The sequence below is a fragment of the Rutilus rutilus genome (genome assembly GCF_951802725.1).
Source record: "Rutilus rutilus genome assembly, chromosome: 13".
Lineage (NCBI taxonomy): Eukaryota > Metazoa > Chordata > Actinopteri > Cypriniformes > Leuciscidae > Rutilus > Rutilus rutilus.
In genome coordinates, this window is record NC_140218.1 from 23228825 (window position 1) to 23256235 (window position 27411).

General features: G+C 37.2%; 3 protein-coding genes across 4 annotated transcripts in view; 1 reads left to right on the forward strand and 2 right to left on the reverse strand.

Moving 5' to 3' along the window:
- Nucleotides 1-196: 196 nt before the first annotated feature.
- Nucleotides 197-8537, reverse strand: slmapb (sarcolemma associated protein b). 2 transcript variants are annotated; one of them, XM_084428147.1, is made up of 10 exons: nucleotides 8191-8537; nucleotides 7745-7807; nucleotides 6194-6319; nucleotides 5855-5929; nucleotides 5470-5775; nucleotides 4446-4641; nucleotides 2707-2866; nucleotides 2374-2508; nucleotides 1426-1513; nucleotides 197-1017 (listed from the first exon to the last, which is right to left on the reverse strand). In XM_084428147.1, exons 2-9 carry the CDS (start codon nucleotides 7794-7796, stop codon nucleotides 1430-1432), a joined length of 1134 nt encoding a protein of 377 aa, XP_084284273.1. In that variant the 5' UTR covers nucleotides 7797-7807; nucleotides 8191-8537; the 3' UTR covers nucleotides 197-1017; nucleotides 1426-1429. The 2 variants fall into 2 exon arrangements, with proteins under 2 accessions (XP_084284273.1, XP_084284274.1); XM_084428148.1 differs by lacking the exon at nucleotides 1426-1513 and having other exon boundaries at nucleotides 8191-8299.
- A 3250-nt stretch (nucleotides 8538-11787) lies between these two features.
- On the reverse strand, nucleotides 11788-20549 carry atp6ap1lb (ATPase H+ transporting accessory protein 1 like b). The gene is made up of 7 exons (XM_084428768.1): nucleotides 20255-20549; nucleotides 17630-17670; nucleotides 16239-16324; nucleotides 15730-15971; nucleotides 14931-14981; nucleotides 14581-14824; nucleotides 11788-13282 (listed from the first exon to the last, which is right to left on the reverse strand). The coding sequence occupies exons 1-7, from the start codon at nucleotides 20353-20355 to the stop codon at nucleotides 13046-13048; spliced, it is 1002 nt and encodes a 333-aa protein (XP_084284894.1). The 5' UTR covers nucleotides 20356-20549; the 3' UTR covers nucleotides 11788-13045.
- A 2452-nt stretch (nucleotides 20550-23001) lies between these two features.
- The window catches only part of dnah12 (dynein, axonemal, heavy chain 12), a 30408-nt gene continuing 25998 nt past the window's right edge, over nucleotides 23002-27411 (forward strand). Inside the window, exons 1-11 of the mRNA XM_084429097.1 lie at nucleotides 23002-23332; nucleotides 24186-24273; nucleotides 24357-24383; nucleotides 24476-24665; nucleotides 24979-25045; nucleotides 25168-25326; nucleotides 25616-25811; nucleotides 25953-26141; nucleotides 26257-26410; nucleotides 26524-26615; nucleotides 27184-27362. Coding sequence (XP_084285223.1) covers nucleotides 23133-23332; nucleotides 24186-24273; nucleotides 24357-24383; nucleotides 24476-24665; nucleotides 24979-25045; nucleotides 25168-25326; nucleotides 25616-25811; nucleotides 25953-26141; nucleotides 26257-26410; nucleotides 26524-26615; nucleotides 27184-27362 — 1541 coding nt within the window. The 5' untranslated portion in view covers nucleotides 23002-23132. The remainder of the gene's footprint in view (nucleotides 23333-24185; nucleotides 24274-24356; nucleotides 24384-24475; nucleotides 24666-24978; nucleotides 25046-25167; nucleotides 25327-25615; nucleotides 25812-25952; nucleotides 26142-26256; nucleotides 26411-26523; nucleotides 26616-27183; nucleotides 27363-27411) is intronic.

Below are 27411 nucleotides of genomic sequence, written 5' to 3' on the forward strand. Positions count from 1 at the left end.
AGCTTATTTGAACAAACATTTTACATTAACCTAGGTGAATACGGTACATGCTGTAAAAACTGTTTATTGCTAATTAATGGTACCTAATACATTAATGTTAACAAATTGACCCTATTGTAAAGTGTTATCGAAATGAAATTCATCTGATATGCATAAAAGATTTACAACAACAAAAAAACAGAACAGGGACTTAACATGGCTGAACTACACTTTTGCTTATTTATTGGAACTGCATGTTTGTTAGATCAGGTTTTCCTTAAATCTCTGTACAAGTAATAATAAACAAAACATAAACACTATATTATAAGTCTCTTCAGGACAAAATAGCTCTCTAATGTCCTAAGTGAACAGTGATTATTTTCATCATCATCATTAATAATAATACGTCAAATCCTTATCACAAAGTACAGTGCATAGACTAATTACTAATGGCTTTGTATAAGGTGCAAGGACACATACACATTACATGGCGGATTTAGGCCTTTAAGCCACAGAATGTATTAAAACTTAAATGGATGCATCATGTCTCGAATGTGTTATTGCAGTGGGATTTGCAATTCTCAATCACTTCTCATGGAAGGTATAAACGTTTGTTTATTTGATGCTACTGTATGTTATTTAAGGCAATTCACTAAGTGTTTGTTTGGCAAAGCAACAGTGTTCAATAAAATACCTGTTATTAGCCAGATACTTCAAATGCTATGCATACACAACGTCAAATTTAAAATATATATATATGTATGGTGCAACTGAGGGAATGTTGTGATGATATTATTCTAAGGCTGTCGGTATGCGAGTAGAAAGTTGCATTTAAACACTTTTTACTCAAACTAACACCACACAGACTAAAAGGACACAAATGTTAACACGTTTCAGAAAGATTGACTAGGTATGCATGTCACGGTGTGTGCGCTTGTTACTGGTTCATCACGTTGTTCATTTTGAGGTCTTTGAAAGCAAATACCCCGTCACAGCAATGGTTACAGCGGCAACAGGCATCCACCTGATCCATTTTCCCTGCAAAAACAAACATGACAAGAGATGACATCATCTATAGCACCTCATCACCAATCAGAACATGTTTACAATCAAGGATGCACATGAGCCGAGAAGGGGGACACAAAAGCCACAAGGATGGCACACAGACAGGGACAGCAGAAGACATACGGTGCAGGACAGAGAGAGCCGGGATGCCTCAGAGCTACGCTGGAAAACTACACCCTACAAAATGGAGTTCGTCAGAGACACTTGTTAGTGTGCGTCTTATAATACAAAGCGGACCTGTAGTAGGGAAACAGAAGCATTTTGCAAACGACCGGACAGCATTTTGTAGCTTAAGCAGAGAACTGTTTAGTGGTCATGCATAGCCCTGAGGATGATGGATGCTTAAGCAGAGGAATGAGACGGGACAGGAGCACTGTGTACCTTTCTACCACAATGGGCCCAAGCACCAATACAGCAAAGCCAGGACAAGGCCGATGGCTACGGCTAGGATGGGCTGCAATAAAGACAGCTAAAGGAGGGAAGGGAGGGATATTACTGAATGACTGTCTTATGTTTATGTGCGCTATTATTGGATTGGTAAATTTTACTATCATCAAGAAAAGGAAATCAAAAGGTGAAGCGTGTAATTGTTTCATTGTTAAAACACTTCCCATTTCCCAGTTCAACGTGCAGAGACAACGCCACTGTTTGTTTAAATGCGACACGTCAACTTTTGGTTTAACCGAAGCTGTAAGTGTGGGGCAGTACCCCCTGTCTGTCAATGGCGTGGGTTGATGCCATCTCACAGTGGTTTATCAGCCTGGAAATTTGGAATTATTTTACATTTTTATATATATTTTTTAATATTATTTTATGGAAATAAAAGAATGATTTAATAATTAAAACATTAAAGAATTTTGTTCTTAAGTGACTGTAAAAATAAAATAAAATATTTGATTCATACATGAAACTGTCACAAAAATATTAAGACACTTTCTTCCTCATTTTTGTTTTTTCGAGAAATATTCAGCATGTATTTTATGTCGTCACATAGAATAAAAAAAAAAAAAAAAAAAAACCTGAAATCTGCATATTGCAACATTTTATTTACTCTTTTTATAGTGAATGTCAGTTTTGGACCCTGGGTAGAAACCTTATTGGAAACAGTCTGTAACTATGTTTGGTGTTGTTATTGGCCACAGAAATTACACACTTCATCTTTAGGCTATACAAAATGTTGAAACAAATGTGGTAGTTTACTGTCAAACAAATGGTGCTGTGTTTTTCATCTCTGATTTCAAGGACAAACAACGCTCTTTCCTCTTGAACTGTCCCTATTGTCAGTGCCCCTGTTGTTGAACATAAGCGTTACATGGATTGAAAACTCACGTGGTTGTCTTTGTCCTGCAGAAGCCTCAGGCGCTCTTGGCTCTGCTGCAGCTCCAGACTGATTGAGCCTTTCTCCTCCTCTACATTTTCAAACTTCTCCCTGAGGCCTGACAGCTCTGACTGGATCTCCTCATACTGAGAAAGAAAGAGAGAAAGAAAGAGAGTAGAAACCTTTCATAAGGAGCAATGAGCCTAGTCAATAACACACACACGCACACACACACTGTGTATCCAGGGGCCAGGTCTTTTTTTAGGTGCAGAGCTCTTTTGTGACATGCCTGCTAATGAGTCTCAGGCAGTTCTACTTTCATTCTCAACTATGGTGGGAATAACCTCTTTCTGCAGTTCTTTGATCCTGCTATTGCCTTGCTCCAGCTGGCTAGTGTCTCTCTGGTGTTCCTCCTGCAGGACGCTCAGCCGTTTCTCCATGTCCGCCTGCGCCTTCTCCAGGGTCTTGACCGTGTTGCTCAGGCTTGTGGTCTGTTTCTTGGAGCTGAGGCAGAATGCAGGTTCAGATTGCAGATAGATTACATCATTACATCACAAGTCTGCAAAAGGATCTTTTTCCAATTTAAAAACGAAGTGTAAGGCTGGGTATTGAAAAAGATACAACGATTCGATACATTGAGTCAGAAGCACTAGATTTCTGTTGATTCTGATTTGATTCAATTCAATATTGATTCATTTGGATATATATCAGGTACAGTATGTCCATTTATCTTAAAGGGGGGGAAAAAACTTAAATTAAAGCTGCAAAACTACACAATATACTGTCAATTGGTAAATTTCTAAACTATTAAATGTTAAAATGAACAGTCCAAATTCAATTGCCATTTATTTTTTAGATATAATAATAAATCAACACTAAAACAGTAACAGCTGTATACAAACAATGAAATTGCACACAAGGCAGTTTTATACCCAACTTCTTAATGATTTAAATATGTTTCCAGTCTAATTCTTTGTTGAAAAACATTTGGTCCTAACTTTTTTCATGACAGATTTATTTAAACATAAATCGCTACAGTGATTTGTCATGCCACATTAAAGAGCGTCAAAACCACAATTATTGTTATAATTGTATAATTTTTTTGATTCAAATGACAGAATTTGAAAGCTGAGACTGTTTCATATCAAAAGTAATAAACCACAAAGTTACAAGGGGGCACTACAAATAATGTTTGGTGCATTTTTTTCATGCATCATCAGAAAAAAGCATAGACTAAAACAGTGGTTCTCAATTCCAGTCCTCGGGACCCACTGCTCTGCACATTTTGTATGTCTCCCTTATTAACACATCTGAACCAGATCATCAGCTCATTAGGAGAGACTCCATGAACTGAAATCGTCATCCAAAGCCACGCCTCCAAAACATGAGCGCGCACAGACCAGAAGCAAGACAATTTTATTGGATTACGTCATGAGTCATTCACCGGCGAGAAAACTTTACAGTACAGTGAGTAACCGTACTACAATAACAACCATTCTCGCTCTGTATGCACAGCATACGTGAAAAACGCTGATGACGTATGATGTCTGCATGAACAGGCTGCATGTGCAGTGGTATGCAAAGTTGCAAACACACCTTGACTGATGGAACACATGCTATCCTTTCATTCGGATCGAATGCAATGATTGAACGAGACGATATACATTTATAAAAAATACATTTAGACCGCTTAACATAGTGATTGCTATCAGGATATGAGGAGACTTTCATCCAGCATAAAAAAAATAAATAAAAAAATACACCTTTAATGACATCAAACTTGCAAAACAGTAAATTTCAGTCTGTCACTCACACAAAAGACATGTCCCGCAACGACACGAGGGCGTGTTCATGTTTGGGTGAACTACATCTTTAATTACCCTGAGAACTTTAAACAGTGTGGCTTAATAAAAATGGTGTCTTAAGGCATCCTGACACAGCAACACTGACTCAACCAATAGCGTGAGTTTGGGGAGGGGATTTGTCTGAAAACAATTTGCAATTACATTTGGTGCTTCTAGTGGCACGGAAATGGCACACTTCACGTTTAAATTAGCTGTAGCTGACACCGCTTAATACAGACCTGTCCAGCTCTTTCTCCAGCTGCTGTTGTTTCTTCATTAGCTGTTCTTTCTCTGAGCGCAGGGTGTTGCTCTCACTCTGCAGGCTGATCTTCTCTTTCTGCTGTTTATCAGCCAGCTGCTCTCTCTCTGACCTCAGAGACACACACTCCCTCCTCAGGCCCTCACAGTCCTTCTGCAGCCGCTCCAGCTCGCTCGCTGCATCACACACACACACACACAATTAAAAACATACCCAAAGACATGCACACAAACTCACAGATATAGAACATGTGCGTGTGCGCACACATACACACACACAATGCTACTCTGTTACATAACGGTGGAAGTGATGTGAGAAATGTGAGTCATCTTTTGAATATCTGTCAGATTACTGCAAACACTGCCGTGACTTGTCAGATGGACCAAGGGCTTGACTTGTAACCTCCACAAACACATTATTTTCCTCATTCATCAGGTTTCTGGGAAAGGAGGAATAGATAATAGATAATAGATAATAGATCTAATAGATAATAAATGTGCAAAAGACATTAAAAAAGCCTTAATTTAATTGAGGCAAAATACAGAAATTTAGCCTGGCAAGGCTAAAGTTATATGATTTTTGTTTGATTTCATTGACCTCTGAAATGTATAAATAAATTTTTTTTAAGGAAATAACCTTTTAAAATGAACACTTTAACCAATGCATAATAATGTTTACATTATTTTTATTACTATTATAACAATTTGTTAATGCTAATTTGATAAGTCATACTTACTATTTTTTAAGAGGTATGGATTTTTTGTATTTAACGAGTTATTTATTTATTTATTTAACAACATAAAAAAAAATTGTAAAAAAGACATTTTAAATATTAATGATTTTGCATTTTGGTTTAGAAAAACACATGGATGAGAAGGGTTGACGTTCTCACATAATTTCATGATTTTTAGCAATTAATTGAAGCCGGTTTAAAGTGTAGGTTTAAAATTCTGTAGGCCGGTCCAATCATGTGTGAGGGCAGAGGTGTGTGGGGTTGTGGGTACCTTGCTGTTTGGCAGCTCTGTCTCTCTGCTGGTTCTGCTGTTGGTGACTGGCCTGTACACTGTTAAGCTCACGCTCGTACTTGTTTGCAGCCAACTGCCATTTCTCCAGCTCAGAAGTTAGCGTCGCTAAGTTCCCCTTCAGCGCGCTGACCTCATGCTCTCGCTCGGCTGCTGTTTTCTCCATAGTGCGGCGCAACACCTGCACTTCCTCCTGAGCTGTGTGCGCTTCCTGTCTCATGCTGAAGACCGCGCTGTCCTTCTGATCCCTGAGATTCTCCATGTCATCCTGCATCTTCTGGAGCTGAGCTGAATACACATGTAGACCCATTTGATATAATACATTGAGTAATAAAAACTTAAGACATGCACACCCTCCTTCACTTACTCTGCAAGACCTTTATCTGTTTTGCTGACTCCTCTGCCTGCTGCTTATTGGCTTTTTTCTCCTCCTCCAATAGACCTGCAATACACAGCACAAGCCATCAGGGGGACCTATTAAGCATGACTGCCATTACAAATCATTTCAAATGCTCACAGGCTTACTCAAATATCCAAATTATAATCATCATCATGTGTAATTTTATATTTATAATTATTTAATCATGCATTTTACATAAATAAATAAATGTATGTAGTGAGGCAAAGTTCAGTGCTGTTTTAGGATCAGTTTGGTCTCTCATATCCTAATGTATAAGACACTAGAGAGTAATCTGTGTGAGCTTACCTTGGAGTTCGACACACTTATGTTTGCCCGAGTTGGCCTGTTCATTGGCCTCCTGCAGTTCCTGGTTCAGCCGCTGGATGACCTTCTCAGACTCACTGGCCTCCACAGTGCTCCTGCTCAGCTCATCTGGATAAATGATTACATTATCTAATGGGAACTATTAAATGCATAATTAGACACTATTATGGTGCTCTGCTGTCAGAGAATCACTCTTTCATCAACAGTTAATGGGTGATCTGTGTCTTTATTTCTGTATCAGCATCAATGAGTTGCATTTCAACTTCGCCGGATTGTTCTGCCCTTCCGACGAAGTGCAAACCCCGTCTCCAAAGGTTAATTAAATCAGAATGAATCGCATGGTAATTTCCCTGGAGGTCAGAAAATGGGTCTATTCCATGAATTAATAACTTGACTCAGAATAGATCCATCCTGTCATGAGTAGGGTTTAAACTGGGATCTGCAAAAAGGATGGCCGGGGTTTCATTTGAATAAGCTGCCATTTGAATAAAAGTTTGAAAGGTTCTAATGTTATACACTGCCATTTCATTGTGAATCAGAAAAGTTTTTAAACTTCTTTGAGAAAACATTCATGAAGATTTTTAACCTTTAAATAAAGATCCGTTGCTCTGCAAATGTTACGTTTACTGGCTGCAATTTAGTTTGCCTAAACTTAGAAGCAAACCTGCTCCTCTTGCTGAAAACCAGGCCATCTTATCAAATGCTCCAGAAAGATATGACCTCATCTAACAAACTCAAGGGTGTATACCATAAATGGGCATATCAAGGCCATATCACTGCAATCAGAGACACATAATTCCAGAAAATTGTACTTCACATGCCTTGCTTGGATGACTAAGCTAAAATATACTGAAATCCTGTGCAGGCTGCTAGAGCGGAGAGGACGAAGGCATTAACGTTTCATGAGGTTCTGCGGTGGGTAATGTTTATGGATGCCATTCTGCATCAAAAACTCAATCTCTCAGCAGAGTACCAGGGCACATTGAAATGCTTTGGCCTAATTTATTTGTGAGTGTGTGGAAAAGGAAGACAGTCAGACGGACAAAATATCTTCCGATAATACTAGTATAAGCAGAAAGTATTAGCAGAGGCTGGAAACTGTCCCATCGCAACTAATGATAACAAAACACTGCCATGCATGATTACATTTGGGCATAATAACATGATTTTTGTAAAATCGCTTGTTCAGAACAAAAGGTTTTATTCATTACGCTTGAACTGCTGATGAGCAGTTCTGAGGTATTTAGTTACAGACATAAAATGCATAGCCTAGTTTACAGACATTTTTTACACAAATATATCAAAGAATTAAATAAACCAATTGCTCACAAGTAACTCAATAAAACTTTATACCCAGTGAGTCAAACAACCATTATTTTAGACACAGTACCATGACATACTCGAAGTATAATAATAAAAAAAATAATTATATCCTCTACATGAATGCTTATAGGGACAGTACAGCATTATATTTTGGTTCTGAATTCTTCAGCAAATAACTATAAAAACTCAATAGCAATAAAGTGTTTTTACCTTTGATCAAAGGCACTTTATTAACAGGATCTTTCAGCTTCAGCTCCTCCATTGTTTTCCCCACTGTGACAGAGCACGAGAGCAATTACGTTAATGCCACTTTAAAATATGAACTTTAGACATTTTTTTAGATATCAAAGTTTAGATATTTGGTTGAATAGTAAAGAGATTTTAATGTGAATTTCCAGGTGATGTCAATTATGACTCAGCTAGTCAATGAGGCGGAGAACTAAAATAAATCACAGTTTTCCACAAAAAAAAGGGAACAGACCTGTAAGAAAATAAACACAAGCCAATCTTTTCCCGTTTTAAACGTCAAATTATAGCTTACACTCAAAACATAACGTCATGCCAGTTATATAATACAGCTTAGCATCATTGTAAAAATTAGAAAGACTACTCATCGCCTTTACTTAAGTCTGAGGACTAAAAACAGATGCCATTACCTGTAGACTCGTGATGTCACGTTCTGTCGGTGCCGAAATAGAGCTGCAATATTCAGGCTTCTTTAACTATCGATTCGCTCTGGTGATGAGAACTGGACGAATCCATTCTGAAGGGCGGGGGACACCGACGCATCTAAATATCTTGTTTGGGGGTTTCCTTGACAAAACAAGGCAGTAACGGTAGAGTGGAGATGATACAGATTACGCTATATGAGAGCAGCTGAAGTATATTAAACTCTGAGGGGTCGTTCTCTTTGTGGAAATTATTTGTATGCCCCTTCTTGTGACCCCCTCCCCCCGCAGGTGATGGTCTGGAGGTCTCGCTCACATGGGCATACAAGCGTCCTGAGGCATCTAAAGAGAAGAGAGGCTGCAGCTGCATGGTAGAATACACTCAGGCCCATTGTTTCGCTCGTTAGGGCGTCTCTTATGTAAAAACTGTTGACAATAGTGATCATTCGTGCTTGCATCAGTGCCAACCAAAGCACTGTGATTTCAGTAAACTATATTATCAGTTGCATGTCAAAATGTCAATCACTGACTGCCAAACCGATCATTTGAAGGTGTCTCTTCGATAGAAAACATGCAAAATACACCATTGACCTCTAAAATAAATGCTTGCATTTCTTGCCAATAGGCTAATGGTTTGTGGTCACTTATTTATTTATTTGTTTGTTTGTTTATCCAGATGTAAACACAAGGCTGATTTTGGGTGCTGGATCCTCAAATTTTACATTTCCAGGTCTCAAAATCTGTGAAACAATACCGCTAAAATACTTGAACATGGTGAGTGACACGCTGTTCTTTTGAACTGCCTGTGGGATATTTAAAACTTTTAGAATGGAAGTCTCACATTGCATATTTGAACATATCATCATTACACATTGCCGTTTACTTTATTATAGGCCTGTCGCCTGTAAAAACACGTGCAACCTTGTTGTGCAGTTTTATAATTGACCTAAACAGGCCATTAGATGTAGATTATATATAACTATGGATACTGTTACATTAAACATAAGCATTGCATTTCCAGTGGCATCTCTTTAAATATCTCTTTGAAATCATTATGTTTTATTTTTCTCAATTTGACCAAGGCTACTGATGTGGAATTAAGAGAGTTTGCCATGCTGAGAGTTTGTATGGATCTTTCCTTTGTTGTCATGGTGATAGAGCAAACCTGTCTCATTCATACTTAGTTCTTGCCCATAACTTCTGACCGCACAAGATAGACTGAGAAAAATCACACACCATCACCAGCAGAAAATATTGAAGTCACCTTGTCCAGTGCCATCACGATAACCTTGAATCCTTGAAAGGGATGAGTCATGGTCATAAATCTCTGCGATAAGATCTACAGGTTTTAATGACAACAAAAAGAAGCTGCGTTTGTCCAAGATTTGGATCTAAAAATGGGTATTATGGGTGCCTGAATAATTCAGTGTTTTGTAGGCTAGATTAAGAAGATTAAGACTATTTCTCTTTCTCTTCCTTTCTATCCTCTCTAATACTTGATATTCATATTCACTATCATAGCTTAAAAACGTTACATATAAACGTATATACATTATTTAATTAACTGTTTTGCGTGTCAACATATGACTGACCTTCAGCACTGAAATATGGTTGAAATAATGTCATTTGTAGTTTCAACTATAAAAAAAACATTGAAACAACATTTAATGCTAGATGGTTTTAACAAGATGTACGTTAAACCGACGATGTCTTCAACAGCATACAAAAGAAATGACTGCCTTTTAAATTATTATTATGATCAGTAGGCTATTATTATTTTATTATATTTTGATCATATAAGACCTTTTCAAAACTCGAAAATTATGTGTTAAAATATAATTATTATAATTATAGGGAAGGACACTATTGCACAAATGCAGACTGAACATTAACCTGCACAGCTACTGCCAAAAAAAGTGAAAACGTGGCCATTAATTTGGAAATTACTTTATAATTCTACCTTTATATTATCTTAAAACTTCTGCTAACAAAAACAGTTCATTACAATGAATGTACAAAATAATCGGCCTAGCAACTAGACGACCACTGCAACTATATTACAGTAATATTAATAGGCTACTGAAGTCTTCTGAGGTCATGATGGTGCAAGTTGTGTTTGTATGTAACAAGACTGTCTGTTGAGTGATACAAGAAACATGAAAGTAACGCCAGTTTGGGACACTCTAAAAGGCTTAACGTTAAAAAAACGCTTAACTTGGCTTAATGTACTAAGACAGTGGCATTAACAGACCAAACTCAGTATACACCTTATTAATAAAGCATTATATGTACAGAAAAGCAGATGAGCCCAGAATATGAACGCAACACGTTTAATTGCACGTTAAGCGTTTTTCTCCCATAGAAAACCATTATAAAGAAAACATTTACTGTGGCTTAATGTACTAAGACAGTGATATTAGACTAAATTCAGTGAACACCTTATTAATAAACCATACTATGTACAGAAAAGCAGATGAGCCCAGAATATGAATGCAATGCGTTACACGTTAAGCGTTTTCCTCCCATAAGAAAACGCTTAATGTGGCTTAATGGGCTTCTAAGACAGTGATATGAAAAGAGCAAATTCTGTACACAGCTTATTAATAAACCATTTAATTACACACGTTTTCCTCCCCTATAGAAAACATTATGCAAGGTTAAGCGTTTTCTTTATAATGATTTTTTATATGGGAGGAAAACATGGGTAATTAAACGCGTTGCCTTCATATTATGGGCTCATCTGCTCTTCTGTAGATAGTATACTTTATTAGTGTGGTGTTTGCTGAGTTTGGTCAGTTTATCACTGTCTTGCTACATTAAGTGTTTTCTTTATCAGTTTGCTATGGGAAGAAAACGCTTCACGTGTACTTAAACGCGCTGTGTTTATATTCCGGGCTCATCTGCTTTTCTGTACATAGTATAGCCTACTTAATTAGTATGATGTGCACTGAGTTTGGTCTTTTAATATCTCTGTCTTAGTACATTAAGCCACGTTAAGCGTTTTTCACGTTAGAGAATGCCCCGCCAGTTTCAGTTACCCGGATGAGCGGACTGCATGGACGACGACCAATTGACCAATCAGAACCGAGTATTCCAGAGTGCCGTGCAATGAAATTAAATAATTAAGGAGATAACATGACTAAACCAGCATCAGCATGATATTGTTTGAATATGCAGCACAAAGCCAGACTAATGTGAGGCTGTTAGACCCTGCAGGAAAACACACTCGGTGCTGTGAGAGTCAGTGACGCAGAAAGTAGATGTGTGAGTAAAGTTTGTTTCGAAGGCAGACAGGTAAACTGTACCGGTAAGAAGGCAGCGCCGCAGGCTCCTGCTGAGAAGTGTGAGATAAAAGCAGATGGCAGAAAGGGCAGGAAAAATGGAACAGGAGGGGGTTGCTGCCTTTTCACCGCAAAAAATCCGGGGCCATAGCAGACGGTCAGCATGAGGTGGGTTAAAAGACCCTATTAGCAGCAGTTTGCATGACCACACTGACCACTGCTTTACCATATAGTAAGTTACACGGAGAACATCACAACAAACGCATGCAACGATTTTCTACTATTAAGATGTAAAGGTATGACGCACTTTTCATTTTGATCTGTTTATTGTTCAGAATGAATTGACTGATGTTCAGAAAACTACTTGTGCACTTCAGTGTGTATGACCATCATTCAAATGAACACCTCCAGAATCAGACGTGCCATGGTAGAGGTTTATCTCTAGTCATTGTCATGCTGCAGGTTATTGTGATAATGAGTTACTGATGTTATAATTGTAGATATAGCGGTATACTGATTATGATACTGAGGGTATTAAACACTTACATGAATAATTGTACAGCATTCTTTCAGCATTACCTCACTATAGTTATACTGTCTGTACTATAAATTCTTAAGGGGTGCTAAATTCATCTATTAGTCCTAATATATTCCACCTGAAAAGGGACGGCATATAGATCTAGCAATTATGAGATCATATAAAAATGTTCTGTGCAATATATCAGTTTCCGAAGCTTAAAAAAGGTCTTTTTCTTGCTATACATTTTTAAGCACTTAAAATTTATAGATTTGAAGGTGCTTAATACTGGAAGTTTGTTAATTATTGAAACAGCAGTTGAATCTAGATCTATATGAATATCTAGCTGATCATTTAAAGCCAAAGAGTATATTTATGGAGTTCCTGAATCTATGTTGTATAGTCCTGGAATACATAAATAGTATTAAGCACTGTACATTTATGGATTGTTTTGTATGCTCCGTATTCACATTATTACTGTCAGTTACCCATCAAGGCTGACAAACAGTTTCGCACCACTTTGGCAGTCATATAACAGTTCTTGTAATTGGCAGATCAGTCTGCGGACTCCATTACAGATGAATGAGATGGTGATTTTTGTACTGTAAAAAAACAAAAAACATCAAGCCACAGTCATTTCTGTTTCACAGTCTTTTCTCTTCTGCCATCTCTGCCTTTTCAATTCAGATATTTCTAACTACAGTACTTGTATCCAGTCAGTGAAGTGCTTTGAAAAGCCCACCAGAATGGTGATCTATTAAAAGGCAATCTCACATTTTTTTTGTCCCCATTTCATAGGCTTCCAAGTCCTGGTCCTGGAAAGCCGTGATATGTCCAGGTTTTGGCTCCAGCCTGGGTTTTAACACCTGATGAATCAGGTAATCTCATCCTCTGACTGTAAGAAGTTAGGTTAAGACAGTGATAAGGGGAGGATTTAGTGCCAGGCAGGAGGAAGACCAAGAGGACAATGCAGCCATCCAGAATCAGAACTAGCAATCCTTTCCACGCTGGTCTTTTGCTGGTTTTACAGCACCGTCATCACTCCTCACACACTGTTCTTGTCTGGGAGCTCAGCCTCGGGGGTGCGGGGGAAGTAGACGGTGGTCTTGTGCTCTTCGTAACGGTCAATGTGCTTGAGGTGGACGACCATGTGCAGGGCGTAAGCCAACACAAGTAGCAGAATCAGAGATGTGATTAGGCCCATCAAGATGGCTGGAGTGAAGAAAGTCGCACAGTCACTTGCTGAAGCAAACTTGTTGGACTGGACATTAAAGGCCTGGATCTGAAAAAGAAAAAGTTATAAAATAAATGTTTTCTGTCTGAGAAAGTTATAAAAAATGTATTGTGAACCTATACATGAACTAGATCTGGGTCTGTTGACTGATAGAAATGTCTTAACGCCTTATTTACACTGCACACGTCTGCGGCGCATTACGGCTCCGGCGAGGTTTTGTTCTGTCCTCCACGTGGTACCAACTCACATCAGGAGCATATCAGAAGAGACTGGATGCGCGAGACCACAAGATTTGCATGTCTGACGTTGTTTTTCTTGATATTTCATGTTTTTTCTTGATTTTGGGGTTCTACAATGGTTAAGTTGGCTAAATGGTTATGTTTTGTCCGGTTTAATTGTGTTTATTGCTATGTCATACTTTGTTGTGCTGTAGCCTACAAAGTTAATGCACTTAAAAGTCCAGTTATGAAGGACAAGGATAAAAGATTTGTGTGTTTTAGTCTTTTAAAAATACATCCTCAATTATCTTGTATCTATATTTCGCACACAGTGCCTTTGAGCAGGAGGAGAACACTGGCGTTTGGACGCGGCGTCCGTCAAAAATAGACTAGGTGCCTATCTTTAGCGAAGCAACGAGGAGAGCCACTTCTGGGACGCTTCTGAAACGTGCCGCGACGAGGCTGGAATAAACCATAGACTGTAAAAAAACACAAGCATTGACTAGAGTGCCCTCGATGAGCTCCAGTGGCCGTGTCAGAGCCGTAATACGCCGCAGACGTGTGCAGTGTAAATAAGGGGTTAATAAATACAAAAATGTATTTTTAAATAAAGTTAATATGCTGAGTAATTTTGTTACGTTTTTATGTTTATCGTCTTAAAATAAATAGACAACTTTGAATTTTGTAACACATCTCGCTGTTTTTTCTGCACTTTTTTTGTCATAAACTCATTTTTGAGATGCTGTGTCAAATTAAACACAGCAATGCTATGTGAACAGCCCCTTATGCAGTCTTAAAAATAAAGGTTTTCGCAGTGATTCCCTTTATGATTCCCGAAGAACCTTTCAGTGAACAGTTCTTAAAAGAACCTTTTTTTTTTTTGTTAAGAACATTTTAAAAATCTAAGACATTTTGTAGAATGGAAAGGTTCCATGGATGTTAAAGGTATGTTCATGGAACCATACATGTCTATATGCCATGTTATTTTTAAGAATGTACAGTTTTGTTAAACATTTTCTATAAATTAACCTAAAGTAATTTCCAAATACAATATCAGCAAAAACCACAGGGACTCTCAGAAATGCATAATTTCAGTGAACTTTTAAAAGCACTTTTCATGGCAGCTACCTGAAAATCCGTGAAAGTAATGTGCCAGTTTGCCGAGCTGTCAGTGTGGGAGCTGGGCACCAGTAGGGTGTCATATTTCTGTAAGCTGCTGACATGCTGGCAGTGGTAAGAATAGGTGGCGGGGGCATAAACCTCCGTGGCATTGAACGTGGCCTCATGAGTCCAGTTGTAGTGGATGTGAACACTGTCCAGAGTGAACCAGTTCTGGCTTACTGATTCGTAGAATGTGTTGGACATCTGAAGCCTTCAGAAAACAGACAAGAGGAAGTAATTAACAACTGAATGTAATTATCAGCCCGTGAGGTTTTGTGCAAGCCTCTAAAGGATACGTCAAGATGAGAGTATTTTACCTGATGACAAGTCCCCTGATGTCTTCCAAATCGCCCAAATGCAATGATAGCCTATACAAATGCAAGATTGTCATCAGATTGTCATATAGAGATATATAAGGCTATATAATAACGTTCAAAAGTTTGGAGTCCGTAAGATTTCTTTTAAAAATAATTATACGATTTTTAAATGTATAATTTGATCACCTAGGCTGCATTTATTTGTAAAATATTACAATTTGAAATAAATTTGTATATATTTTAAAATGTAATTTTAACATTGAACAGTATACTGCTTAATATTTTTGTGGGAACTGGGATGCATTTCTTTCTTAGTTTAAAAGAACAGCATGTATTTTAAATTTGTATAAAATTATAAATGTCTTTACTGTCACTTTTGATCAAGTTAATGCATCCTCGCTGATTAAAACTATTAATTTCTTTAAAAAAAAATCTTACTGATCCCCAATTTTCATCGGTACATGTATACATAGATTTAGTGGCTCCAGAGCCTCACATAAAATGTATTAAATTATCTGTAAATATTCAGTATCCACAAATTTAGTGGTATGTATGATGTCAGTTCACCTCACACCAAAGTGTTGAAATACTTTTTACATTTTGAAGAATATAGCTATTATTTTATTATCTTTCTTTTAAATAAATGCCACTTGGTTTGATATTTTGTTAATTGTTTTGTTATATATCAAGATTGTATTTTAATATACAATGTAAAGTCTAAAAACACCTTTTGGGGCCACTGTATATACCACAAAATGTTACTGAATCTGTGGCAGAAAGAGTTTACGAGAATACTTACGTAGCCTTCTCCTTTGTACAAACAGAGCCTTTGGTGTCTACTTGTGCATTGGGTCCAAACACCCTCTCTGTGAGGTCCAGGAAAGTGTTGTTCCTATATCGAATAGCCAGTCTCTTAGCTTTGAAGAGGATGCATATCTTGCCGTTGTAAGCTACAGTCAGTGGGGAGTAGGGTCCCGAGCTGGTAGACTGTAGTAACTTCCGTTTGGTTCTGGGCTGGGCATGCAGATGCCACCCGTAAGGCTGTTTGAAAATGATAACAAGACAAACTAAGCGATGATGTATGAAATGTGCATTATTGATGGGCTTCTCTGATCTCAAATGTTTTCTTATAAAAGGAAACGCTCAGGCTTAAGATAGCAGATGACAGATATTTCCTGGATATTTCCTAATATGTTAGTTCTAAATCCATCACTGTGTTATTGGTCTTGTAGGATGCTGGGTGAATTAAGGCAGAGATGTTGCTTATGGAAGCCAAGGTCACATTGACTATCAGGGAAAATGCAATACCTGCAGTATTCTTCTGAGTGGGTTTTCAGCTGCAGGCGAATAGCTCTCCTCGTGTGAGGCACTTGGACTCTCAACATGTTCTCCAGCTGCATCACAAAATGTTGAAATAGGACAATGGGGGAGATGGCATGGTGAGTTCTTTCAGCACAGAGAATCATCATATTTTTAAGCACATGAAGTGAATATGCACAAAAAAAAGTTTCATTTCTGCGTGATGAAAGTATACATTTAAAATGAGATCTAAAAGATAAAACTTATAGAACATTACAGTCAGCACAGTATCAGTATGTAATAGAACCACACTAGTATATTGTTTATTTCAATCCGAGATGATATTCCATTTGCATTAGCTTCTAATAAAACTTTTAAATAAAAGCGAATGCTTAATCTGTCATTATACAAGAGCTAGTTCCAGTTCTCATTTGATTGGCAGTGGGGATTATTCAGTGACTATTTCTACGGGTTAAATCATTACACCAGTGGGTGGTGATATAAGTGAATCACTGAATAATTTTTCGGCAACTGATTTGCTCAAAAACAGTTTTATTCAGAAATGGTTTTCGTTAGTAAGTTATTGAATTGTTCACTCAACCAATTCACTCAACAAAACACTGTTTCATTCAAGAATGCACATGAAGTGAATGTGCACAAGAATGAAACTCCACTGCTGTATGTTATTCGGAGACATAACTGCTGTGGCTTCGTTTGGAAGTATTTTCGCTAATGGAGCAAATACAGTTAACTTTAAGTCCCCCTGTGGTGAAAATCAAGATTTTAAATGTTGTTTATATGTCTATGTGGTGTTTTTAATATGCTTTAAGACAAACCATGTGCATTGCTGAGTATTTTCTCTTTAAAACCGTAGTTTGAAATCGCTGGTGTTTCTGACATCACAAACTACCTTATAACCAATCACGTCAAGTGTGATCGTCAACAAGTGGCTCTCTGAGCTGGTGTGAGTGGGTGGAGGCGGGGCTAAATTTACATATTCATAAAACCGCCTATACTAAATGAGGCAAGGGTGTAGAGTTACATTCAAGCTATTTTAAGGCATGAAGAAAATATTTTCAAGGAATTCTTTTTTTTTAAATATGTAATTTTGGTTATCAAAGATGAGTTTTAAGGGATACAATTATTGACTATAGGCCAGGGGACTTTAAAATATTGTGTCTGAAATTTTAATTACGGTATATTAACTTCTTGTTTATTAAATGTAGCATAAAACTGTTTAATTTGACTTGGCTGGTTACGCAATACTCAATGTAAATAAATAAATAGATAAACAACTTTGACAAAAAACTCACACTCAGCAGAAAATTAGATTACTATATTTAAAAGAAGCTGAAGGCAAGCTGAAAAGCATAACTGCAATGAAAGTAATAGATACTGACCTGTTCTAATCCTCACAGCTTGATATGGTGGGACCTCCGAGCTGTAATGGAAAAACAAAGCAAAACAAAAAGTGGGGTTGATCTCTTTGTGTCAGGCTGTGGCCTACTTATCAACCTCTAAGACAGATTTCCCATAGATCCACTCAGCTTGATGCACCAGTCACGCATGACCACAAGTCTGACATCTTCAGGCCAGATTAGTGTCTCAGGAGATGACAAGACATTTAGTCGAATGTCATGATTCTCACGTGCTTAGCACCTTGAGTCCATCAACAAAGTGGGGGCTAAAAATTACTTAATGGCACCTTGCGTGTACATACGCACATGTATATTTATCTTGTGTCACCTCATCTCTCACGCTGGAACTTGCTGGATTATCCTAAGATGAACCATTTATACATCTAATCACAGAGATAATGAGCTTGGCGGACGATCTCCTAAAACCTTATTAAGAATCTGCTGCCCTATCTGGGAGAAGGTTTCCTGCTGTGTGAATGTGTTGACATCCAGGGCTGGATCTAGATTCAGGCCTGTTCACCTGCAGCAAAGTCAGCAGGGTGTGTGATTGTGAACGAGAGCATCAGATGACCCTGGCTCTCTCTCTTTAGGTCCATCTCTTACGTACTACACCACCCCACCCACCTCTACAACACTGGAATTTAGTGCTTAGAGCTTTGTGATCATGTAAGAGATTAAAGAATACAGCAAAACATCAGATGTGTGGGGAAAATAAACAGATTACTGCATGAAGCATTTAAGTTCATTCAGTTCTTAAGCGTGATATGAGCATTGAATCAACAGTGATGTGGCACATTGACTCATAAAGCCCCTATAATCCAATCAAATGCAGGTGCGAAACCCCCTTAAATGACATATGAAGAGCTCTAAAAGTACAGTTATACAGTTTTTTCTTCTTTCCGGGTAGTTCTGCTAAAAAATAAGAACAATGTAAGCACAGCAAATATGGTCTACACGGCCCTGCTGAGGAGTGTGTGTGCACGAGGAGTGACTCTCGCCTTTGTTCTAATGCCAGTTTACCGAGGTCAGCAGCTGAGGACTGCGCTGCTGTCATTGGTTATGGCTGGACACAGTAGCCTAAGTGCTGAATTGAGCATTTATGTAATGAAAAGCAGCGCTCACACTATGTCTTCACCTCACTGGCGCTTTCAGAGCTCAATATCATCTTTTGCATATATAGATTATCTGATTAGCATACAGATTAGCACAGTACACTAGCACACACTAGCATACTCTACAAACACAACAATGCTTTAAAATAGATTTATCTGTTAAATGTTAATAAGATTATAGCCTTTGGTCTAATTCCACTTGCTGCCATTCTTGACTGTCTGTTTTGGTCAGCGTAGGCACTGACCCTGAGAAACTTGAGGAGGGTTGTAAACCACTCAACACTTTTTACTCCTAAAACACATTTCTGGACTAACAAGATCCCTAATGTTTTAACAGCCTGCAATGCTGCTCTTATCCCTATAAATCCTAAGCTTTAGATTCTATCTAGGGAGGGATGGGCAAGTTGGTAGGTTGTTTACCATAGCTGCAGTTTACAGAAATAAAGAAAGACATTCAATCTCGATCTTATAATATATTCACATTTAGTAATCATATAATTCTAGGAGGTAATATATATATATATATTTATATATAAACACAAAAGAATAACCACTTCTTTAAATGTAATTTTGGCTCTTTGATCAATCAAATTAAAAATAACAAAAACCTCAACTTGGATCTTATTCATATCAAACAATTACAATACAAAAAAAAAACCCCATAAAGAAATATATCATGTGACAAATCAGGCATCATCCAGGCAAAAAGATAAACTACATTTTCACGTTTGCTGATGTTTAACTTAACAGTAGACACTTTTTGTAAATCTCATTTAAAATATACAAAAAGTAGTTATTAGATTATACACACACAAAACAGCTGTAAAATTTAAAATGTGTATTTTTTGAGAATTTTTTTGTGAAACTTTTGGGGAAATTTGAACATTTAAATTTAGATTTAAACTAATTCTATCCTGTGTTGCGAGCAATTAGATTATTCATAACTAGTATTATATTTTTTATATAATATTACCCACTCCCAAATACAATAATATCAGATAAGTCAATCATTTGTAAATAAATAAATGTAAAACTAAATGAACATATTTATGATATTCCAGCTTTGATATGAGTAAAGGAATTCAGCAACTGTACAATAACAATAAACTGACTGAGTATATTCAAAGATGCCCATATAGCCAGAGCCATCTGAATCTCACTTCTTTCTTTTGTTTCTTGGAGTAGCATCTGTAAACTGACTCCTACAGACACTGGATAGGGTCTGCCTGCTGTCCCATTGTCATAGCCATGTTTGAATGTCTTGTACTTACAGAGAAGAAAAACTGCAGCAAAACCACAACACACTCTGAATCTAGAGCCCACGTACGTCAAATTAATTTATGAGTTCCACGAATTCTCGTTTAGCATTTTCCTAATAAAGCGCATTTTCTTGGTGTCTCTTGCCCACTGTAAAAGACTAAGACAGTGCATCAGCTGCACAGCATCACTGCCCCATTCCCCCTCCCCACGCTAGAGCTGAAAGCGCAGCTCTTACCTCCTGTCCAGGATCGCAGGCACTTGATCGAAGGGCAAAGACAGAGAGATAAACACACACAGTAACAGGGAAAAAAACAGGAAAAGCTTGTGTTTAGCCATTGAGACAATCTGACGAGACTGCCAGAGATGAGGTCTGCTTCATAATCTGCTCTGAACGCACATCCCTAAACCTGGGCTCTCTGACGGGCGGCCCTAGCAGCCAATCAGCGGGCAGGGGGGAGATAATCGTGCGTCATTCGCCTCACAGCCTTCATTCTTGCAGCCTTTCTCTCCCCCCACACCCTCTCTCTCTCTCTCACACACACACACACACACACACTCTTCTGCCCCTCCCCTATCATTTTTCTCTCTCTTCTGCACCCTCTGTCTCATACAAACATACAGTAGCTGCCGGCCAACCTCAAGCAAAGGGGTTTACGTGTTTCAATGCTAGTCCTAGGAGCCTAGTTTCATAAGCACTTGATATCTGGCATGCCTAAAAATTAGTTGAGAGCGTGAAATTGTTTAAAAGCAGAATTAAATGTCATGACAACCGACCTAAATTTACACCGAAAGCTTTGATAACCAAAATTAATCAAACAGTAGAAACCTCTACACCTTATCAACCTCCATTGTGCATAGCATAATGACCTTAAAGGGATAATACACCCAAATTTGTTTTACTCACCCTGTTTCGAACCTCTATTACTTTTTTTTCGTCTGTGGAACACAAAAGAAGATATTCTGAAACGTTTTAAATGTTTTTATCCATAAAACAACATTGGACCCCATTGACTTTCATGGTATGACATGCTTTAAAAAAGCAAGAGATTAAATACTGACCTAGAGAAAAAGTTCTCTGTTTATGGTCTACATCTTGTTATATAGATTTGTATTGTGTAAATGAATGCCAGCAGAGTGGTTTTAGTGAGCCAAGTGGGTCATTTGCCCCTTGTCTCGAATGTGCTTACGGTGTGATTGATAAGCAGAGTGACAACTGTCAGTCATCTTCATTGGGTAAGACAGACCTATTTTAATGTCGCCTTCACAGGCCTTAATACAGTAAAATGCAGCGTAGACAGATGTTAAAAATGTTTTGTGCTGCTTTTACTCATAATGGTAGAGGTAAAATCATGAAACGTGCAAATAGCTTCCTTTGTCACTGCAGAAAATGCAGAACATGTTTTTTTTTTTTAAGGTCTAAGGATAAACTACTAACACTTGAGGGGCTGTACGAAACAAATTTGAGGCCAAATTTAGTTTGCAGTTTAAGACGCCTAATGTTATTGCAAACTGATCTGAAACCACCCAGGCTGTCTTGTCCTCAGACACCATTTATTATAGTTTTGCTTACATGAGGAGTCATTTTCAGGGCAATGACGTTTACTGGACCACTGTGGCTAAATGAATCACACCCAGACTGTTCACACCCAGACAGACTAACTCTCTGAAGGTAATTAAACCACAGGGCATGTACCAGTACCACATTAATCACACCATGCGCCTAATTGTAATGATGTTGGGGAAATGTTGCCATCTTGTGGAGTGTATTTCATGAGTGATGAATGCACACTTCGTTCTGCACCAAACTTCATCCTCGCTAATTCTTGACATCCACATTAGAACATGCAAATGAGTATGCTTTTTTTGTTGCTAAGCTATCACAAAAACATATGAATAAAGAACAAATGCAAATGTACAGATTTAACCCTATAAAGCCTACCGTATCATAATTGCTTCTAAATTATCAACATACATCAAGCTATTGTGGAACGCATTGCGTTGCATTATCTGTTTAGCCCCCTCAACAAAAACTACAGAGCTTTCATCATGGTACTAAGCATTTGAAAGTATAATCTTAATAAGACAATATTGGAAGTTATAGGGCGATGACTGATGGTTATATGCATTTTATTATGTAGTCTGCTATGAAGATCTCATTGATTTACATTACAAGCTATCAGAATGGCATCTTAATTTTTGGCAATATAAATAATTAAGGTGTTTTTGTCCTCATCAAATATGATACAAAACAAAACATATTCAAACTTTTTTTAGGATTAAAAAAAATGTTGTCTACTAAGATTTTTTTTAAATATCATAAGATTTCATTTGTCAAGCTTTACAGGGTTAATAAATATAACTAGGAACGAAAGGCACCAATTATATAAAATATACTATAAAAAAAAAACATCTCAACATAGAACATTGGATCCTTTAACAAGATAAAATTAGAAGGCAAAACCTAAATTGTCATTGTTTACTCACCCTCATGTTGTCCCAATCCTGTATGACTTTATTTCTTCTGTGAAACACAAAAGGAGAAGTTAGAATGTTTGGGACTGACACAGCCTAATTCACCATGCAGTAGGCTACTTTCACTGGATCGTTATCCATACAATAAAAGTGAATGGTTTACGTGTATCCTAAACTGATATAGCCTACTTTTGCAGCACACAGAAAAAAGACATAACCATGAGTAGGCCTAAATCAGAATAGATAATTATCATTATTCATTCATTTATTTACTTATGTTTGGATGATCTATCTCACTGACATTCCTCAAATGCGCTCCTTGTGTTCGCTGATAAAAAAGCACTTCCGATTAGGCATCCATGGTAACCTATTATGTTGACGGAAATTCCACAAGTGCAACAAACTTGTATCAGTTTGGAGCAAGGAGCTCAAAAAATACCGTTAGAAGTACGAATGACGTGTCAAAATTACGATAAACGGCAAAATGCGCGATCACTTCAAAACTGATTTGTAATTAATTTAGGTATGAACACATAACTTTGGTTTGGAATTTGTTTCCCTCATAGTTCTAGCAATACGAACACAATTTTAAACGCATTAATATATGTTTAAACGGGACAGACCTTCTTTCAGTCGCTGAAATGCCGACCTCATCAGCGGCATTTAACGCTAGCTCTCGGGCGGAGGATGTTTTGAGGAGGGTCAATGCTCTGCCTCCTATCCCAAAGCCACCGGTTCAGGAGGAAGAGTCAGGCCTTCCAGAGAGCAGGCTGGCTGTGAGGAGGAAACTCCTGCGACACAGAAGGAGCAAGGAACAGCGACAACAGCTCCAAAAAATGATGTAACGTTAAGAGCTTTCTTTGTTGGTGTATTTTATTGTTTTATTCTTTGTTGATAGGTTGTTCACAAATAACCTGTGCGTTTTCATTTAACATAAAAATGTTGGTTGAACTTATATGTACACTACCGTTTTTTTTTTTTTAAATAAGTAATTTTATTCAGAAAGGATGCATAAGTGACAGTAAAGAGATTTATGTAATAAAATTATTTTTCTTTCTTTTTTTTCTTTCTATTCATCAAAGAATCCAGAAGGGAAAATAAATCAACATATTAGAATGATTTCTGAAGGATCATGTGACACTGAAGACTGGAGTAACGTTAATGATGCTGAAAATTCAGCTTTGCCTTCACAGGAATAAATATAATATATATTATATAATTATTTTATATATTATATTAAATTACACAAAATTATATTCTTATAAAAAACAGTTATTTTAAATTGTAATAATTTTTCACAATAATGTTGTTTCTAAAACATTTAAAAAGTCTTACAGACCCCAATCTTTTGAAATGTAGTCAGTGTATACTGCTTAAAGTGTTTCACTTTTGTAATCATATTTTAGCTTTTTTGCTGCGGTTCACTTAAACAAATTTGTAAAGTTTTAATGTTGGCCTATACATTCAAATAAGTGATCACTTAGTTAATGTATAGTCATAACAATAGCATGTGTAATAATTATTAAAAAATCAGAAAAATTTACTTTAGCTTAAGATAAAATAAAAATAAAGAAATCTGGATATTGCTGTTGTTTATGCTTGAAATGGCGTTGTCAACTACCTGAATATTTGTCATTGGGTGTTTTATAGTATAATAGAGTCATATTGTAATGCGATTTCTGTAATTGTGTTAGAGTTGACAGAGCAATGCAAGCTTACATGCAGGCCGAGGAAGCAGGACAGGCATCTCCTTCATCTCCTGATCCAGAGCTTCCCTCAACAGTATGAACCTTTTACTTGCTCATACATAGTCTCATATAGATGCATTGTATTTGTTAATAATATAATTCAATTTTGTTTTCTAGATGATCACCGAAAAGAGGAAGCAATATGTATGCTATTATATTTTACCTCATAATTAACCTCTTTTATTACATGGTGGATCTTTTCATTTAATTGTGTCTTATGCTTTTACTTTTTGTAGATGAACTTCTTGTTCCTGAAAGAGTGTGTTGAGCAAAGTCCTGTCGCGCCATTTCAACAACAGTGGCTAGATGCCATGTTGGCCCGTGTGTCCCATCGGCTCCGTCAGGGGCCCGGCAGAGAAGAGTTGCTTAAAGACATATGCAAGGAGGTTGGTGAGACCTATCTCAGAGTCATGATCAAGCACAGAGGTGAGTCAGATATCTGCTCTGGAATATAATCACATTAAAACATCACATTATCATTGACATTGTTGTCTTGATAATGTCAAAGTGGTCATTCAAAATCGCATTGGTCCTGCTCCTTTTTCATAAAAATGTTAAATGCTTATTCTTCTCTTAGTCTTGTGATTTAACAAGGACATTTTCCAGAAAACTAACTTCACAAATGACTATAGATTTACAGAAAATAATATCAATTCTAGATCTGTTTTTTGTGTGTTTTTATGTAGAAACTGGGTATACTGGGTTTTTATTAGTTTGTTATTAATGTTTTTTTTACTAGTAAGCACTATACTGAAAGATCCACAGTCATCTGACACGATTTCCCAAGAAAGCAACAGATCTGCTGAGTAAGTGTGCACATTTTTACAAAGAAAAATGTACATGTTCCAGCAACATTTAAGATAATTGTCTTAATATGGCCAGTTTATAAAGTGTCTTACGACTTATGATCTTGGTTTTGCTTCACCAGGATTCTAGATTTCTCCTGTCCATGGCATGACAGCTTTATGCAGAGTCGAAAAGGGATAAAGAAGAATCTACACATATTGCATCCAGCCATGAAGAATATCCTTGATATTTGCAACAGCACATTCTCCCACCTGCTCCTTATTGATCTCTCAGACTGCAGGTACTGCTTCATGATGATGTTTGGGATCTGGGATCACTCTTTTTCTGATTACATGCTGTGTATTTGTTGCTTGGATCAATGGTAAATAACATTTACAAGATGATGAAAAGGAGTGTTGGTTGGTTTCAGACATTATTAAAAAGCTTTTATGCCATTTTCAAAAATGTGAAGTAGTGCAACCATCATAAAGGGTTATACCACACCACCTATATTAAAACTATATTAAAGTAGTTATCCATATTAATTGAAATTTGAATGAGTAATGTATTTCTTAAAACCTGTTTTAAAGGTCCACAGGGCTTGTAGACTGTGAGAGTCTGAAGAACAAAGTGGCTGTGGAGTGTGAGAGAGTCGAGGACACACTCATGAAAGCCTGGTACCCCAAAGTCATTCACCTGCTCACCAGCAAAGGCACTCTGCAGAAAGTCAAACCCAAAAAGCTTGACGCCTTTTACAACTGTGCCTCAACCCTTATATCCAATCAGGTGAGCTGCAGAGTATTGTTTTTCATGTAGTTTCATAAAAGCTAGCAGTAACTATGATATTTATTTCCCAACTGTTGGTGTTTTTGTGTGCCTAAGGGTAATTGAATAATTTGTTTTGTTTACCCTTTGTTTTTCTTTTAGCTAAAGGCTCTAGTTGAGAGGAGTGTGGTGGCATTTGTCAACTTGTTTGATCCCCTCAACATCACCAAACTCCCCCTATTCAATATGGACTTAATATTTGATGACGAGAAGATGGATTTATATCCTAATTTTCATGATCTAGAGCAGGCTGTGCTTGAAATGGCAAACCTGATCAGCAATACTATGCAGGTTGGGAAATATGTTGTTGTGCAGTTGTTTTACACATAATTATTCTGACTGTAGATAATAAGATCGGATCGATCTATGTGCACATGTTCAATATTAAGCCCTGCCTGTCCCACAGAAAGTGCAGACAATCCAGTCATGGCTAGCAGAGGGTAACGTTTCTGTGGTGGATGCTAAGCTCTCAGATCATGTTCAGATGTGGGCAGAGACCACTCTTAGGAATGCTGTAAGGATAAACTTGGATGGACCTGCCAAACACTTCCAGAGCTATGGTGAGTAACCAAAACCCAAAACAACACCTAACACTAAACCCACTTAGATGTTTTATGACTACTGTTCTGTGGAATTATTATTATTTCTTTTTTTATCTTTTATCATCATTTAGTTGACAGCTATGACTGGTTAGTCAATGGGACGGCACAGTCTCAAGTGGAAAAATTAATTGAAGAAGAGCATTCTTTCGATGAGTACACTAAGGTCTGCTCAAATTAATTTCAATACATTATGTGCACTAATGTTCAAAAGTTTAGGCTCGGTAAGATTTTGTTTGTTTGTTTTGTTTTTTTAAAGAATGCCGCATTTATTTGATCATAAATTCAGTAAATTCAGTAAAAATAGTAAATATCACATCAGTATTAAAATAACTGTTTTCTACTGGTATATATATATTATTCCTGTGATGGAAATGCTGAAGTTTCAGCAGCCATTCCTCCAGTCTATAGTGTCACATGATCCTTCAGAAATCATTTCTAATATGCTGATTTGCTGCTCAGGAAACATTTATTATTATTATTAATGTTGAAAACAATTTTGCTGCTTATTATTTTTATTTTTGTCCAAACTGGGATGAATTTATTTGTAATATAATTTTTTTGTAGCAATGTGATGTATACTATGTAGAAGTTAAAATCTTACTGACAACAAACTTTTGAACGGTAATGTATTTTTAATTTTATTCTAAGGTGTTTGCTTTTATTGTTTTGTGTCTAATCCTTTTTACACTAAATGTCTGTGTATTCTTAAATCTTAAATGGCTGCATGTCAGCAAGTGGAATGGTTTCGGGCACTGTCGCAAGAGATATCTGGTCTTCCTTCTTTGATCCATTTTGACATGGTGCGACTGGACTGTGAGGAGCTCAAACAAGGTCTTGCAAAGAAAGCGAAAACCCTTTCCGAAATCATTGTGGGAAAGCTCGTCAGCTCACACCATCAATGCAGTCTTCAGTAAGATCAGTGTTTTGCCAATGTGTTTGCAATAGTTCACCTCAAAATG

Bases quoted from the DNA above. Each gene is read 5' to 3' on its own strand.
- slmapb (XM_084428147.1), bottom strand. From the start codon at position 7,796: ATGGAGGAGCTGAAGCTGAAAGATCCTGTTAATAAAGTGCCTTTGATC. The intron at 2,867-4,445 runs GTCTGTATTAAG...ATTCTGCCTCAG, and splicing joins CTGGAGAAAGAGCTGGACAG to CTCCAAGAAACAGACCACAA. The intron at 1,514-2,373 runs GTGAGTTTTCAA...TCCCTCCTTTAG, and splicing joins TGCAGGACAAAGACAACCAC to CTGTCTTTATTGCAGCCCAT.
- atp6ap1lb (XM_084428768.1), bottom strand. From the start codon at position 20,355: ATGGCTAAACACAAGCTTTTCCTGTTTTTTTCCCTGTTACTGTGTGTG. The intron at 14,982-15,729 runs GTAAGTATTCTC...GCATTTGTATAG, and splicing joins TGTACAAAGGAGAAGGCTAC to GCTATCATTGCATTTGGGCG. The intron at 13,283-14,580 runs GTAGCTGCCATG...TTTCTTTTTCAG, and splicing joins TTACTTTCACGGATTTTCAG to ATCCAGGCCTTTAATGTCCA.